Genomic DNA, 18,970 nt, shown 5'->3' with positions numbered 1-18,970 from the left:
ATAATTTGGCACCCATAGAAAAAGAGCTAAGACAACATTTGATCCGATGCTGTAAATAAAAGCAATGGATGGCCAATGAGAAGTTGACAGTATGCATATCACACTATATTTCATCCCACTGTTTAAAGTCTGCGTAAACCAGAAGTTGCTAAGACTTTTATTACAGTATGTTGACATACTTCCAACTGAAATTAAATATTGAGAGTTTCGGTTTTGTTTTTGTGCATCATTCCCTCATAGCAAACTAACGGTAAGATGGATGGGGTTAAGAACATTGTGGCAGAAGCTGTCAAACTGACGTAATCAGAAAAAAACATGGAAACAAATGATCTAACTTTGATTAAAGATTAACAAAACTTTTTTTTCTTAATTTTTTTTAATTCTCCACCTAAAAAATATATATATACATATTTTTAATTTTAACCTGACTTTAGGATTGCAAAACTCAGAAAATAGGTAGTAACTAAGATAGTAAATCCCACAAAAAGAAGTGCATTTCCAGAATTGCACGCATTTTCCAGGCACACTAATTTGAAAACATCTGAACTTTTCCAAATGTGGCGAGCACACCGCGACTGATGCAAGTAGAACTAACCAATCTGCTTCACACAAAATTTCAGTAATAACGATAGACTAACTGCATTACTTATTATTTTTCTTCGTAAAATTGTCATTCTTTGAGAAAATGCTTGATGGTCTCTTAGTTATTAGAGATGCCAGGGGAGCATGAGCGTAAAGCATGAGCGTAAAGCCACTTCAGGTCAGAATAACAACACATGTGAAAATGAGTGCGGTGGCTAGCAGCAGTGATGAGATTGTAAATAAAAAAGGACATAAGGATGTCCCCAGAGTGGCTTTTTGGTTTCTTTTCTTGTGCATCCCAGCCACTAGCTCCCCATCTGAAAGTTTTTAGCATAGGGGTAATAAAGTCACCCAACTTCATATTTATTTATGTTCAGTATGTATTTGAATAATGATGGCTGGTTCCTTTACCTAAAAAGCTCAAATTTAATTATCATCACTTGTTTTATTGACAGAATATGAGGTTTACTGTATCATTATTTTTGACCGCTTACAGATGTTGATCTACCTTTACCATTGCACACACTTTGTAACATTTTATTGACCAAGTTTAAGAGTCACTTTAACACTAATAATGTTCGTTTTATTATAAAGAGATCAGATATTTTGTGTAAATATTTCTGTTTTTAACAATAAAACTATTTACCTAACTAATGTTGGCAAATTAAAATAAAGTGGTTAATTGAATAAAAATCCTAACATTACTAAATGTATTGGTAAAAAATAAATCAATAATCAATATCGAATGATATGAAACATGATATCATGATTTTTTTTTTGTAATATTGCTCAGCCCTAGATTTACATATAAATGAATATAGATTAGATGATGCCTCTCATGACTTAATATTACGTCCTTATAGAAGGCATAGAAACATTTATATTTGCCTGAGATGTTATGACAGGGCTGGAAAGTAACTTTGCCTGCTATTACTGGTTCAACAACACTAACAAAAATGTGATGATGATTTGTTGATATGAGCACGATAAACTCCAAAATGAATGTCCAATAATAATAAGGAACTCAATGCTCAATGTCAGTTCTAAAGCAGTGGACCAATCAGACAAACTCAGAGGAGGGGCAAGCCTTGTGAGCTTCTGGTTACGGAAGGAAGTTGACAGGGAACTTTCAGTTTACGGCTATCCCATGCTAAGCATGTTCATTCTCGGAAAATAAGCAGGGTCGAGTCTAGTTATTACTTGAATGGAACACATGGAAAATAAATAAACAAATAAAAATTCCTGACCTGCTGCATCTCTCAATTTTCGATGTAAAGACCCTTATTATTATTTATTATTGTTTAATTGTGTTTAACACTGTATAAGTATATAGATGCTCTAAAATATATTTTTTTATAATTTCGGGAGCAATTTTGAGTCCTGTTTGAACAGACGTGCACATTTTTCTCCATTTGCTTTCTGTTTCTACCTCAGGATACCCATCTTGAGATTTTGTCAGCTCCAGTTTGGACGCAGCCTACTTTAAATATCTCAGATGGCCCAATCACCTGTGATATGACGGCATCATATGACTCAAACTCAGCTTATAAAACATGCAATTTTGCATGCATTGTATGTAATCATCATTTTAATCATGTTCATCTTGCTTAAATAAAGTCATTACCTGGAGGCGTGTATCCTACATTTCTTCAAAATAGACATTACTTTGACACAGTAGCCTTTGATAATTAATGACTCTTAATTCTGAAGAAGAGCCATGTATTCTGTCTGTTAGGCTACTAACTACGGAATTAGCATTATTAGAACTACTGTAAATAACCTTGAATTGAACTGAATGTTGATCAGTGCGAGTGTGCGCAATGCAACTTGAAAAGACATTGCACTTGTTGCTCTTTTACAAGGTTACCAGCAAGTTGCCCTGCAGCTGTGCGAACGTCGAAGATTTTACGTGGTATTTTGAACTTCAGTCTCGTCTGTTGGCTTTAGTTTCCAGCCGCCCCTGTTATTTATAGGTGGATGTACCTTTTGGGCTTACTGACGTTAGTTGGGCTTATATTTAGCCATGGGAAGGTGGGGGTAGCGCACCACTTGTTTTTTAAGCCCCTTTTTTTTTCACGAGTGATGAACTCATGTTGGTAATGTCAAGGACTTTGGCAGCAGACTTTGTTTGACAGCTAGTCTCTCGCCTTTAGCCAGACCTGACCCAATTAAGGCCAACCCAAAGCAAGCTGTAACCTTTTGCCACCGGGTTCTGAAGGAATCTTGGACGCTGGAGAAAAATGGTAAATAAATGTGGCCGATCTTCACTCTGGCTGCGGACAGATGGGCTAAATGCGCATTAAGGCTTCGGGAGCATGTGAACTTTCTCTTTTTCTCTCGCTCTCTCTCCAACCCTAAATAACATGGACTATATTAGCTCACACTTACGAGGCCACAAAAATAGACTTGGTTTGGATGGGATTAATTACAACAAAGCCAAGAAAAACACAGCGGTTTCTCACACAGATAACCAGCACTCTTACTGAGGACTGTCCTGTGACCATTGCCATGTTAGGAAAGTGTATTTTAAGTATAAAAAGCAAGGATCAACTCTTGACTTTATTCTTTTAGATTTGTAAATGTTAAAACGGGTCCTGTATGTGTCCTGTTTATTTCTTATATCTTCTATCTTACATTTTAACCATGATTTACAGTTAACAAGTTGTTTTTAATTGATGACATGTTAAAAGACTTTAAGGATCACAGTGCAGACTAAACAAATACTAATTAATTGTCATTTACATCTTTTTGTTTATCCCTTTTATTACCCATTTGTTAACATGGCATTTTTAAGCATTTAAATTATAACAACATTTTGTATAATTAGTTATTCTTTTAGATTAGTAATTAATCCTGCTCAATTTTGATTTACTATAACTCATTAGCTAGATAATGACTTGGGTTGCAAAGGTATCCAATGGAACTTTATCTGAGAAATTTGAGGAATCTTGGAAATTTATTAGAAATTTATGGAAATTTACAGGAATTTATGGGAATTACTCATTCATTCTTTCTTTTTCCTTAGGCTAAGTCCCCTATTCATCAGAAACCACCAACTATTCTGGCATTATGTTTATACAGCGGATGCCTTTCCAGCTGCAACACAGTGCTTGGAAACACCCATACACTCTTGCATTCACACACACTTATACACTCCCACCAATTTTCTTTACCTAATTCACTCATAGCACATGTCTTTTGACTGTGGGGAAAACCCGGGCAGCTGAAGGAATGCCACGCAAACACAGGGACAACATGCAAAATTTACACAGAAATGCCAACTGGCAACTACAGACAATTAGATCCCTTCTTATAAGCTATATCTGTGTTTTATATTCCCATAAATCCCATTTAAAGTTTGAGGCTTTGAAAATTGTAGAAATTTTGCAACCCTAATGCTGTGTTCACACCAGACGCGGAACGCGGGGATAATTTGCGCTATTCATGCGTAAATAGACGCGTAAAAATTTTGAGTTTACTCACTTAGTTTGCGCATCAAAATCTGCTTTATTTGTTCGTCAAATCAGCTTTATTCGCGCATTAAATTCACTTCAGAAGACGCGAATTTGCGTCATGGTCAGGGCTTCTGTCTGCCCGGTGACTGTAACATCGTTGCTAAATGTCTAACATGGATTTATTGTAAAAATACAATTTACATTTAGCGGTCTGTCTGAACCAACTGAGTCGGTGTAGGCAGGAGGATTTTCCCCTGGGACACCAACAACAGGCACTACGTCATAATCACAACCCCACAAGAGCAAGCTCCTGATTGGTTAACGTGGCACGAATGTCTGCTGAAGTTCAGCTTTTTTAACTTGAGCGATTCACACATTAAGCGTGTCAAACGCACTCAATTTGCGCTGCGCCATTCGCGCCCTTTACGCGTATCACACCGCCGGATGTCTATTCACGTCTTTGCACTAACTTTACATGTAAATCACTTGTGCATCTTCCGTGTCTGGTGTAAAAGCAACATAATGGTACCAGTAACCTGTGCTGTGCAGTCAGAAGCTACCATTCAACAAATATGTGTATTTCAGATCCGTTTGAAAATGCTGCTATTTATCTAAACACAATTAGTAACATTTCAGGTAGGAAAATATATAAAATCTGCCTAAAAATCACATCCCTAACACTGGAACAACATTTCATATAGACTTAAGTCAATGACCTGACAACCAAAAACCTCTATAAAATCTTAACATCATTTACGTCTTGTTTTTGTTTGTTTATTTATTTATTTTTTTTGCACAACATTTTGCTGCGCCTAAATCAGACCCGGGTGCTCTAAGAACTTGGCCGGTGCCTTGGGATCATTTCCCTGCAAGTCGATACAACCCCACACACAGGCGAGTCCAGGGCCTGTCGATAGCACCTGAATAACAACCGTCCAATCGATGAGCAATTTGTTAGTTGTCTTGATTATGAGCAAAGAGAATTTCTCAGGTTCGCAAAATCCATTCCTGAGAGCGCTGTCAAGTCCAAAAACAAACCCAATAAAAGAAATCATATTGAATCACCTGGAAGGAATGAGAAATTAGCTCCAGTTTGCAAAAAATGCTTCTTGAATGTCCTCATTTGAGCGACTGCCAGACATTCTTGCGAGGGAAAGGCAATGAGAATTAGCTTTTACTCTGCAACGGGGTCTAAAGGACATTTAACACACACACACACACACACACACACACACACACACAAGTCTTCTAAAAAATCTTTTGGTCAAATGCGGTCAAATGTATCAATAAACTGCCCATGAAAGGCTTATATTGTAGCCGTATACATTTACAGCAAGAAAAACAACCTTTTTTAGAATCATAATTTGATGACTCATATCAAGGCATAGACTGGTGCACTTACACCCAAAGTGAGGATTCAAACACACACACATATATACACACACACAGCACAGCACAGGGGACGCATACAGATTCTTTCTCCTCAAATAGAAAGCTGTGATGACTCATTCGCTGCACAGCCCTCACTGCAATGCTCCTCCCTGCCAGAAAACACACGCACACACACACACACACACACACACACACACACACACACACACACACACACACACACACACACACACACACACACACACACACACACACACACACACACACACACACACACACACACACACACACACACACACACACACACACACACACACACACACACGTCTGTATTTATTCCAGCCATTCAAATATTAACACATGCAGTCAGATAATGACAAGATCCTCTGGGCTGGAGGAAGCTCTCCTGCAGTATCGGGGAGAAATCAATACTTCGGATAGGTTGGCTCATTCAAAGTTTACTGACCCATGTTTTGCTCACTTTTTCTAGATAAATTTGCAACTGGAAACTGGAGGTTAAAGTATTATAGATGGAGAACAGCACAAAGATAAAAGATGCACGACTGGATCTGTCGATTTGAGGAAATAGGTTTTGCCGATTGTCAAAAACCTTAGCAGAATATCTATACTGTATATACAACAAAATTAATAGCTACATGGTTTACTAAATACATTTACAAGAGAGAACGCATACTCACATAAACTCTTTTCTGTATTAAATCCACCAAATATTAACAGATGCTGATAATGAGAAAATCCTCTGAGTTAGAGAAAGGGAACGCCTAATGCAGTATTGAGGAGAAATCAATGTTTGCAACAGGTTGAGTTCACTGACTCGTGTCTCTCGCACTTTTAAGACAAAGTTGCAAACGGAAAGGTTAGAATATTGTAGATAGAGAATGGTGTTCCCATATAAGACAACATGCTGTGATTGATTGAATGTGACTGATTGGGGCTTGTGGTAAAAAATGCTAGCAAAATGAAGTACGATTTCAAGATAAAGAGGTTAAAAATGGCTCTGCATAGTTAAACAAATCATATCGCATGGCTGTTACAAGTAAAGTCAAATCTGAAAATGAATGAAAAGGTTTCATTAGCGGTATTAGATTTAGATCTGCACACATTTGATCAGATTTAGCATCATTTGGTTTCTTGAGTGTTTTAGTCATATCAAAGCAATATTTATAACCAATTAAAGCCAATTAGCTTATGAAAGAAAATACATTAGTCACCAATGACCTTTGTTTAGCGTGTGAAATAAACTCAGAAATGTTCTTATTATAAACTTAAAGTAAAGGATAGTAAAGGATTTTAGTAAAAATTTCATTTTGCAGCTTTAGTGATTAAGCCGGAAAAACCATGTTTCTGTTTGTCTTTGTTGTAAATAAAGGGATAGTTCATCCAAAACTGAGAAGGATGTCATCATTTTCTCACCCTTCACTTGTTCAAAACCTGCTGGAGATGCTTTCTTCTCTTGAACACAAAAGAAGATATTTTGAAGAATGCTGGTACCTGATCCCCGTTGACTTCCATCGTGGGGGTGGGGGGGGGGGGGGGGGGGGGGGGGGCTGCTTTACATTTTTAAGTTGGAATAAATAAGCTTTACAAGTCACTTCAACTTACTTCAATTAAACAGACTTAAAATATCAAGTTAAAATGTGCATTACTTTAATTATGTTGAAACCTAATTAACTTACTAAGAGAAGTTCAAGTAACAAAAAACATATACCCCTGTTTTCACAAACAAGGATTAAGGCTAGTCAAGATTAAATTGCATGTTTGAGCTGTCTAAACCTTAAAATAACTTGTGGTGAGATGTCTTAAAATATGTCAGTGTCATTTTTTTTGTCTCCAGGTGCACACCAGTAATATTTTTCTAAGGCCATTTTTTATAAATGTGTCTTAAATAGCCTTATTTAACTAAGGCCTAGTCCCGGCTTAATCTAAGCCCTGTTTGTGAAACTGGGCCATATTGTCATTACCTTTCGATAGCATATATATATATATATATATATATATATATATATATATATATATATATATATATATATATATATATATATATATTTTTTTTTTTTTAATATATATATATATATATATATATATATATATATATATATATATAAATATATATATAAAAAAATATATATATATAAAAAAAATATATATATACACTGTAAAAAAAAATTATATATATATATATTTTTTATATATATTTATATATATTTATATATATATATTTATATATATATATATATATATATATATATATATATATATATATATATATATATATATATATATAAAAGTATATAAGTATAATTTTTTTTACAGTGTATATATATATATTTTATATATATATATATATATATATATATATATATATATATATATATATATATATATATATATATATATATATATATATATATATATATATATATATATATATTTTTTTTTTTTTTTTTTTTACAGTGTACTATGGAAGTCATTCGGTACCAGCTACTAGCATGGTACCCAAATGATGAGGTCATTTTCATTTTGGGGTGAACTATTCCTTTCACATGTTGGATATGTTTAATTATACCTTATGTGTTGCAGTTATGTTTGACACTGTCTGGCAAGTTTTTAATAAGCAACATATTTGAATATAAATGCTGTTTTAAATAAGGCCTGTTTTTATATTAAATTAAAATTCATTTTAAAATTAATATTGATTTTGTTTATTTTACTCGATCCTCGATTAAAATTACATTATTTATTATTACTGTAAATAACATAACTTGAGCAGCATAATGGTTTTACTTTGCTGTAAAAATCAAACATTGAAACATCCTTGGACAAAAATAATAAAGCAGCACAGGCTCATTATGAAAATGTGCCCAGGGCTACATTTTTATAGGAACCAATAAATATGTAAAACGAACCCTACGAGGGTACTGCTGATTGTTTACCTCTGTATGGACGCCTTTCACAGCATGACTATTTTGCTTGGTAGATTATCACATACAGTGTGTTAGACTTGGGACGCAAAACGGAGAGGACCTGGACAAAGGAGAGTTCCAGAAACCAGCTAAACTAGGGGTGTCCAAACTCAGTTCTGGAGGGCCGCTGTCCTGCATAGCTCCAACTTCCTTTAAAACATCTTGCTGAAGTTTCTAGTACACAGAATAAGCTTGTTTAACTCAAGTGTTTAATTGGGGTTGGAATTAAAATATGCAGGACACTGGCCCTCCAGGAGCGAGTTTGAACACCCCTTCAAACTCAAGGTAAACAAACCCAAATATAGAAGTATGAAATTCTGGTAAAAGTATGAAGTTGCGATGGCTTTTCTCTTCTAGTTTGCTTTTAAAAACACTATCAGTTAGATATAAGGGTGGGTTAGTTGATATCAAGCTGATGTACATGATGACAAGCCGAACAGCTTCTCTCAAGAACGTGCATGAGAAGGAAGTCAATATGCACGGAAAAGTATACAGCGACCTCTGATGGATCTACAAGAAATGGCAAGGATGAGAAAATGTGTCCCAGTAACATATTTGAGATTGTCTAAAATTTACACGGTGCCTTCTAATTGATTTGTGAAGAAAAAACTAAAAGCTTATGTAGCTTACATATTTCTTGGTTCTCTAAAACATAGCCCTGGGTACATATCTTAAATGAGCCTGGGATGTAATAAAATCCTTAACTTAACTTCATTAAAGATGCCATTGTTATATAACAAATGACAGATTGACTTTACAGCGAGCCAAAGTAACATGCAAGAAAACAACTCGGAAGACACCAGAAAGAATACTCAGAAATCAAAGTGAGTGAGAACACAACGTTTGACACGTGTGTTCCTGAACTTGCCAAGTGCAAAGCATGGAGCTCATTATATTGAAGGGCTTCTGCAGATCAAATGACCTTTTATTGGAGGAACAGAACTGAACGACATGTCCCCAAGAGAACAAAAGGCCTTGCTGCATGGTTGAATGGATTGACGCTCTTTCTCGTTCATGGGCCTGGACATGCTGGATCACATGGAGCTCCAGACCCACTGGACCTCATCATAGGCCAGTAAAGCAAGAGCCTTTGACAACATCTATGGCACCCTGCCTGAGATGATAAACATGATATTATTGGATTGTTCCTGCTTGCCAAAACTACTACAGAAAGTAGTAAAGCAATATGGTAAAAATTGGTGGTATATTACAATGATTACATTACAATGAATGTAATTTAGGTGTGGTTAAGCACTATATATAGTTCTAATAAAATGCTAACAACTAAGTACAAATAAGGATGCAATATAAATATTCTAGTATTCTTGTAATAAATAAAATAATTTTATCAACAAATACACATATATAATATAGTATATTATAATATAATATAACATTAATATAATATAATACAATTGAATATAATATAATGGTATAATATAATATAATATAATATAATATAATATAATATAATATAATATAATATAATATAATATAATATAATATAATATAATATAATATAATATAATATAATATACCTTAAACCAAATATTGTGGTTTTAAAATCCAATGGTACTTTAAGAGGGGAAAAGTAAAACTCCTCAGGGTTCCACATGAACCGGTACTTGTCATTTATACTTGGAAAATCGGCCATTCACTTTATCCGAGTAAAAAAGTAGCATGTCTGGATTTTTTTTTATCCTTAGTTCTTTGTTGGCTCTTACTTAAATGAGTATATCTGTGACATTTGCACCATAAATCAATTTTCAGGCCACAAATTGATTTGTTTACATAAACAAAGAGCATTTTTCCTTGTTACATAACAGTGTGGGTCATGTAATACTTTTTACATTTCATCAATAAATAACAAAACATTAAAAATATAATGTAATGTAATATAATATATGATGTCCTATTAAATCTAATGTTTGTGTTTGAAACGTTGTTAATAAAATTTTACAAATTAAGAAAATAAGAGCACCTAACAGGGTTTTAAAATCCAATGGGACTTTAAAAGGGGAAAAGTAAAACTCCTCAGGGCTCCACATGTACTTGTCCTTTGTACTTGGCAATCAGCCATTCATGTCTGAATTTTATTCATTTTTTTATTTTGCAATTGTAACTTGTGAAAATTGATGTATTTGAAATATACTACCACAGAAAGTTCCATATTAAAGCAAGAAATTGGTGGTGCAAATCAAATGACTAAATTAAAATGAATGAAATTTGTTGTTAAGCACTTTATATAGTTCTTCTAAAATACTAAAAATTGATTATAAATAAGGAGGCAATGACATAAATATTCAGGTATTCTTGTAGTAATAATAATTCTAATAATAATTGTGTGAATAATATTAATTGTATTAACAAAGATAATATAATATAATATATTATAATATAATATAATATAACATAATATAATATAAGAATACATACATTACAAGCTGTTATTTACAGCAATAAATAAATAAATAAATGAAAATGAATGATGCCAGAAGCATCAAACCAGTAAGGTTCCAATGCTCTAACATTAAAGAATAAGGTTCGTTAATAAATTAAACTGAATGAAGATCAACTAAATCAACTGCAGAGAATATACAGAATCTGAATAAGAAGAGATTTCTACATTTATTGAAGCTCGGAAGTAGAATTAATGCATTTACATTCTTGAAACCACTCCATAAGAAATATTACAAGATTAAAATTTGACATATTTTGTATAAAAAACCTATAATGTTAGTAAAATGCAAAAATACTTTCATTTATGAAACTTCAGCAATGGAACAATAATGCTATTGTTTTGCTATTTGTTTTACAATTATTGGTTTCATATTTTTTACATTAAAAACGAAATAATAAAACAAGTTTTGTTAATTCTTTTCAATTTGTCTTTTTTAAAAAATAAAAAACACTATAAAAAGTACGATAAGAAAACAGTTAAAGTACCAAACTAATAAGTGGTATCGATAAAAGTAACAATACCAATCGTTAATTACAAATAATATAAAAATATAAATGTATTGAGAAATTCTGCATCTTAATACAAGAATTCTTGTGCTGTGAAGTGAAATCTAAAATTGTTTATGGAAAGCACTATTGGTGCACTGTGAATGTCATAAAATAAATATGAAAAATGTAAATGTAAAGGTTTTAAATGTATTATACATCTATGTTTAAGATTTTAGATATCATTTATTTAATTGAATTTAAAATTCTGTATTTATTTTTTCAATTTGCCATAACAACTGACGACTTTATTAGGAAAAAATGGTTTTAAATAAACAGAAGTGTAGCGTACTTTTATGCTTGGTCTTTCTTTGGTGCTGTTAAAACCACCACATCAAACCTGATACTGGAGCTCAATAAAATGTCAATCAAATAGTCATGCAAACAGAAAGCGTGAATATGTGAAAGAACCAATGAGCTTCAACCATAGCGAGCAAGCAAGCCAATCAGGAAAGGGTCTTTGGTTAGTGTTGATGTGGAGAAGGTTGCCACAGCTTCCAGTGACATTCAAAAAGACGTCATGAGGGGGACAGAGGGTTAATAGAGGTTGTTACCGGTTCTAATTATAAACAGCAGAGAGTCAGAGAAAGGCGGGCAAGGAGGAGAGATTGGGGGCAGACACAAAGCTTGAGGTATGAATTAGAGGAGCATTAAGAATGGAGTAATAAGAAAAGAAAGGGGCGAGGATTGAGAAGAAAGATGCAAGACAACAGATGCAGGAAGACTCAGAAAAATCCACGGCTTTCATCTGCCTGTGCAACAAATCTGGCTGAGCTTCACCTGAGATGAGACAATTATAAGCAATTATGCACACAATCATAACAATGGGTTACTCGCATGCTGCTGACGGACCAAAAATCTTCCAAATGTGATCTGTAATTGCTACAGCTGTGAGTCAGGTGGCCTTACTAACTACTACAACAACAAACGCCTTTAAATGAAGCCACGCTAACCATTTGTTTCCAAACACCGCACTAATCAATTCATTTGATGTTACCAGTTAAAGTGCAGATTTTTAAACATCACTACATTTTGTGAACCATAAAAAGTACTCAATTTGACTTTAATTAGGGGCTTTAGATGCTTAAAAAAAGCTTCACTGACAGTGGCGACTGTAGACATCCTATTTAAATAAGGGAGAGAAAGGCTTGTTCACACCAAGGATTTTTACAATAAAATATTAAAGGGATAGTTCAGCCAAAAATAAAAATGACCTCATCATTTACTCTCCTTATATGAATTTCTCTCTTTGGTTAAACACAAATGGTAATGTTTTAAAGAATGCTGATTCCCATCGACATCTATAGTAGGAAAAAGATTTCCATGGAAATCAAGAGGTACCATCAGCATGATTATGGGAAAATAGAAATATAGCCTGCTGTCACTACATGAGCCACATGGTTATGATTTCTGGTTAAACATGCATTTTTATTCTCAGCTCAACTTTATGTTCATTATTACATAACAAATCAGAGCTTAAGTTAACAGAGTGTGACCAAAATAGTTTTTTTTTTTGTGTTATCGGTGCCGATACTGATATCAGGGATGGAAAAAAAATTACAGATATTGATATAATTCATGTCCAAACTTTTGAATAGTACTATATGAACAAAATACAGTATCTGACATCCCAACTCTCCCAGACACTCTGGAGGCATCTCCCCTACGTAACCACAAATACAAACTACTGTAAATGGAATGGAATATGACGTATAGCTGGACATAACGGTTTGAAATCGAAATGATTTTTTTTTTATAAATGAAAACACCAACCAGCATTTTAACATTTTTGAAGAAAGAAACTTAAATAGGTTTTGAACTAGTAAAAGTAAATAAAAGTTGACAGAATTTTCATTTTTGAGTGAATTATTTCTTTAAACATTGCTGCAATTAAACGGCAAATCCACAAATTACAACTACAATGATAACAACAAAGAGAAATGCTATTTAATAATCACACCTATGTTTTTCCCCCATGTTAAATAAACATGAGGACAAGCACTGATTTAGAAGGCTAAAAAACAATAATTGTGTTAGCATCCACTGCAGCAAACAATAAATCACAATGCAAAATTAACGAAAACAAAGCTGTGCCCATTATAATCTCAAGCATTGACTCATTCGGACTTTAAATCTCACCAAATGTTAAGACCTGTGGGAGTAAGTCATACATGTGCAAGTCACAAGCAAGCCAAAACCTTCAAGTCTCAAGCAGGTCAGGTAAATTTTTGTCAAGACTCAAGTCAAGTCGAGTCGAGTCACTGCTTATTTCAAGTGAAGTCAAGTCGAAGCTTGGTCTAGCAAGCCACTTTCACTTTCATCTTTGTCAATTTTCATCCATTTCTTTTGCAATATATATATATATATATATATATATATATATATATATATATATATATATATATATTTTATATATATATATATATATATAATATATATATATATATATATATATATATATATATATATATATATATATATATATATATATATATATATATATATATATATATAATTTATAATTTGTAATTTGAAATGACACTTCACTTCATCACTAGTGAATCAGATGGATTACTGCTTAGGAGATTGTGTGCTTACTTCAAAACCATATAAATATCCTACTATTAATTAAACAAGACTCAAAAAGTTTCTTTGTGAAACTTTTCTAAAGTGCACAGGTATATTTTTGGTAAAGAAAATTATTGAATTATAACTGCCGTTTTTTCTTTTATTACAAAAACATTATTGTATTAAAAGTAAATAGTAAAGATTGTTTATTTTTGTTTTTCTTTTTAAAGAATGCATAATATATAACAAACGGTTATGTATTTAACAAAAAAAAAAAAAGTATTTGAGTCATTTAATTCAAATCCAAGTCAAGTCTCAAGTCATGACAGTCAAGTCGAGTCTTTTTTGGATAATTGTCAAGCAAGTCTCAAGTCCTAAATTTTGCGACTTATGTCTGACTTGAGTCCCCCATCTATGATAACTGTATTCCATTGCTTAAAGATTACACAATACATCTAAAACATATCATGGTTGAAAGAAGGCATGGGACGAAAACCGTTCCCAATGAATAACAGGGTTTGAAATAGTCAAGGTTTTAAAACCGCCAAAATGTTCTGCTATACCAGGGGTCACCAACCTTTTTGAAACTGAAAGCTACTTCTTGGGTACCAATTATTGTGAAGGACTACCAGTTTGATACACACTTCTTAAATAACAATTTTTCTCAATTTACTTTTAATTATATGTTGTTATTATTAATGATTAATGATATTCATCTATGTGAAGATACTAATCATGTTAATGATTTCTCACAATAGTTCTCAACAATGATTTAACAAGGTAAGAAACAGAAATATCAATATGCACTTTATTTGTCTGAAATAGTTTTAGTTTTTTTTATAAATATATACCTTAATGTCACTAACAAATTTTACAACAATGCAGGTGTGATTTAAAAAGAATAGCTTAAAAAAATACTAGATTCAGCTTACTGGTTTGTGGTGCAATGGTGAGCTATTTTTAGAACAGGCCTGTGGGCAACTCATGTAATCCTCGTGGGCTACCTGGTGCCTGTGGGCACCATGTTGGTGGCCCCTGTGCTATACCATTCCTATGTTATGTGTGTTTTTTTTTTTTTACATTAGTACAGTATTTTCAGCAGAAAAGATATACAGTATCTTTTTACAGTATCTTCAGCAGAAAAGATATCCAAGATGTGGTTTTAAATTGTAATAAAATCTGTGTTTTGCAACCTATTCAATACAGCAGAAGTCAATAATTTCATTTGAATTATTCAGCCTGACATGTTTACTGCTCTAAAATATTTTAAATGTTTCTCAAATAAAATATATTGTGTTGAAAGACGAAAAACGTTTTTGTTTTTTTACCCAGACACTCAAAAAGAATATATTTTAGAGCAGTAAAAACAATATTGCGAAACTGTGACATTTTTATTCAACGTTATCATACCGTCAGAATCTTATAATAGCCCATGCCTAGCTGAAAGTATTACCATAAGATCTTACATTAGCAAGCAACAAGGTTGAACAGCATAACATGAGCACTTAAAGACTCTTACCAGGTGTGTTTGGTGAATTCATGGATGCCGCCGGGGATCTTCCCTGCCTGAAGTTCTCCAAGTAGTAAGCAAAGCAGAGAAAGAAGACTTCTGGGTAAACCTCAGCCTGCAACCTCAAGTTCACCAGGTTCCAGGTTTTCAACTCTAAAGGGGGTCCTCTGCTTCAGCCATGACCGTAGACCTCATGAGGAGGACTTTGATGGCAGCTGTGCCAGCCGAACACCCTCTCTGAAACACAGACAAAACACCTTTATGTTAACACAGCAGAGACCACCAACAACATCCTTAAATTTTAAGTAAATTGTGCCAGTTAAAAAGCTAGAAACACATACATATTCATACAAAGCTGAAGCAAAACAGCTCATTTGTTTTTCAGAGAGTGAATAAAGTCCCCTAGCTTGATATTAAGAGGGTCTGTAAGAGTCATTAATGCCTGTGTCAGAATGTTGCGCTCATAACAGGGTTGCATGTTTCCCGCTTCTAAAACAGATCCAGAGGATGTTAATGGATGACTCACCCTGCCTCTAAGTCAGCAGAGACGCACTACAATACCCGCGCTGCCTAGCAGCGACTGGATGCGCAGCAGGGTAGCGCATTACCCACGCTGCCCTATCATTCCACCAAGAGCCCTGCCGCAAGTCAAGAAGACAGAGGTTCTGGACCGTCTAGTTTAGTGATTATTAAAACACTGGCCCACACTTCCTGAGCCTCGGGTATCTCCAGGATTCAAGACGATAACGTTACGCATTGGAAAAACAGTTTGGGGATTTTAACATTCTGAAAAGCACAATGCATTATGCAAATTAACATGAAATATTAATGAAAATAGATCCAAAACTATTCTGTGCACATCAGGTACTTTTTTTGGACAGATCTGCTTGTAAATATGTTTGCCTTAGTGTTACTCATTTCTTTCCTTTCTTTTTTTAAATCCTAGATATATTATTTGCATTGGAATATAAATATTTTGCTACTTGTTTAAACTACTTAATTAAAACTAGTCGAAAAAACACAACTCTTGGGATTTTTTTTTTGCTACAACTTAATTATTTATGTTTAATCCACTTAAGTTTAAGTTAACTAAATGGATTTGTGTTGGGACAAAATGAATGCATTGTGTGGAGCCCTGCATTTTATACAGTGCAGAATCAGGACATGCTTATGAGCTGCACTGAAAGCACTGGAACGGTAGCCTCACCTGCTGGTCAATCAATGCAAGTGCAGTCTAGCTGTGTGTCTATTTAGAATAATGACCCAGTGTGACCACTGCACGCTTTCTTTTTAGTAGAGTTAATGAAGTCAGTCAGTTTGTGGAGTTATTGAGTAGATGACAGTGTTCCGGGTACACCTCCTATCTAAATGAATCACTATCTGTCTTTTATCAACTCTGAGCCAATAAAGCGTAATGAGTGACTGATAAATGTTAGAAATAGTCTTGTTGTTTTGCTATGACGCACTTGCAAAGTAATTTGATCTTTATGGTGGCTGGCTTTCTTGAGTGTAATGTTTCGACGACTAATCTCAAGCCGGTAATCTCAAACTGCAAATCCCCAATTTATGAGCCTTGAAGAATGTGAATAATGAAGCTGAGCATAATGAAGGCTGTTTCTTAGACGCGTTGCTGAAGTTTAACTACCTGCGTTCATTGTTTGATGCTCTAGTGACGTTTGACAAGTTATGATATCAAAGAAAAAATCTAACCAAAATGAGTTCAAATACTTAATGAAAAAATAATTAGTATGAATAAAATTATTAGTATATTTAGCCAATAAGTTTGAGCATTAAAAGATTACAAGAGTAAAAAATTAATAAATAGTAAAAACTACACAATTAAAAATCTAATATTACTGAAAAACCTATTTTACATTATATACAAATAGGGCAGTATGGTGGCTCAGTGGTTAGCACTGTCGCCTCACAGCAGGAAAGTTGCTGGTTTGAACCTCGGCTGGGTCAGTTGGCATATCTGTGTTGAGTTTGCATGTTCTCTCTGTGTTGGCAGGTGCTCCGGTTTCCCCCACAGTCCAAAGACATGCGCTTTAGGTGAATTGAATAAACTAAATTGGCCATAGTGGATATGTGTGAATGTGAGTGTAAGGGTGTTTCCCCGTACTAGGTTGCAGCTGGAAGGGCTACCGCTGCGTAAAACCTATGCTGGATAAGTTTGTCGGTTCATTCCGCTGTGGTGACCCCTGATAAATAAAGGGACTAAGCTGAAGGGGAAATAAAAGAATGAATGAATTACATGCAAATAACAAATCATAATTTAAATATTATACACCACTAAATACATCAAACATGTCAATTACTGAGTTTTAGATGCCTTTTTCATAACCCTAAAACAACGAAGTCACGTTTAAATACCCATGAACAGATTAGATTAGATCAGATTAGATCTAGAGTCATTTGTTTGGTAAACAAAGCAAGTCTCTCAAATAATATCGCTACTAAAAGACAGAAAATATGACTTTACAAACTTTATTGTAAATAAATAAAAAGAACATTTTCAAATTAGTCAATATTATTACGAAACAAGTATTAGTCAAAATTAATTAAAAAAATGAACAAATATAAATTTCCACACATTTCCACAAGTAAATACATAGACTCAATGATGGGCAAAAAATCAGCGTAAATCTGCAGATTTCTGTGTGGGACTAATCATAATATGAATATTATACATTTTTTTTATTACTTTCCTGCTGCATGTGGAGTCATGTGACCCCACACTGTTTTATACTTCTGCGGCCACATCTAATCTCTGGTCAAGTGGGACATTCTTGATTGTAAGCTGCATATTCTATTATATTAAACGTATTATTTACATTAAAATATTTGTTTACAGAAGATGCAAGAAACACAGTGCTTAAAATATTATTTATAGTTATTAGTTATCATTCATAGTTAATTATTTATTAGTAATTGTATTTAGAAGAGATACTGCTTATTTTGTACTTTTAATATGAAAAAACACAAAAAATCATCTATTTTGTTTCCAAATATGCAAATTATTTATTTTCACTTTTTTATAAGGAAAAAAAGTGACTGTTGGTTTTAGGCAATGTGTGTTTTAATTTCAGTTGTTCAACACTGATGTTTAATAAATAAGTATAGATAGTAAATACTGTTTAATTCCTTCAATTATTTTAAAATCAAGTAATGCACCCTTCATTCAAACATCTTTCACTTGTAATATGTGAGCATGTTTACTATACAAAACTTGTCAGTCACTATGAGGGCAGGAAAAAATTATAATAATAAATCAAATAATTGTTCATTAATCATAATCGAGTCAAAATGTTTAATGAATGGAGATTAATATTTTAGGCCAAACTGACCAGCCCTAATCTATAACATGTTACTTACTGAGTTTTGGATGCATTTTCGATAACCTGAAACAATGATACCTCAGAAAACATTAGGGCTGAGCGATTTGGGGTATTTTTTGACAGATATTGCGATTG

The 18,970-nt window shown here is 33.5% G+C and overlaps 1 protein-coding gene across 4 annotated transcripts in view; it reads right to left on the bottom strand.

Annotated features, from left to right (window-relative positions):
- Nucleotides 1-18,970, bottom strand: part of hdac5 (histone deacetylase 5) — a 122,684-nt gene that overhangs the window by 81,864 nt on the left and 21,850 nt on the right. For all 4 annotated transcript variants that reach the window (XM_009299384.5, XM_073944355.1, XM_073944356.1 and 1 more), the window contains exon 2: nucleotides 15,507-15,734. In XM_009299384.5, the coding sequence (XP_009297659.1) occupies nucleotides 15,507-15,528 (22 nt within the window). In that variant the 5' untranslated portion in view covers nucleotides 15,529-15,734. The remainder of the gene's footprint in view (nucleotides 1-15,506; nucleotides 15,735-18,970) is intronic.

Source organism: Danio rerio, chromosome 3 (genome assembly GCF_049306965.1).
Source record: "Danio rerio strain Tuebingen ecotype United States chromosome 3, GRCz12tu, whole genome shotgun sequence".
In the NCBI taxonomy this organism is placed as follows: Eukaryota; Metazoa; Chordata; class Actinopteri; order Cypriniformes; family Danionidae; genus Danio; species Danio rerio.
This window is presented reverse-complemented; position numbering and strand designations above follow the sequence as displayed.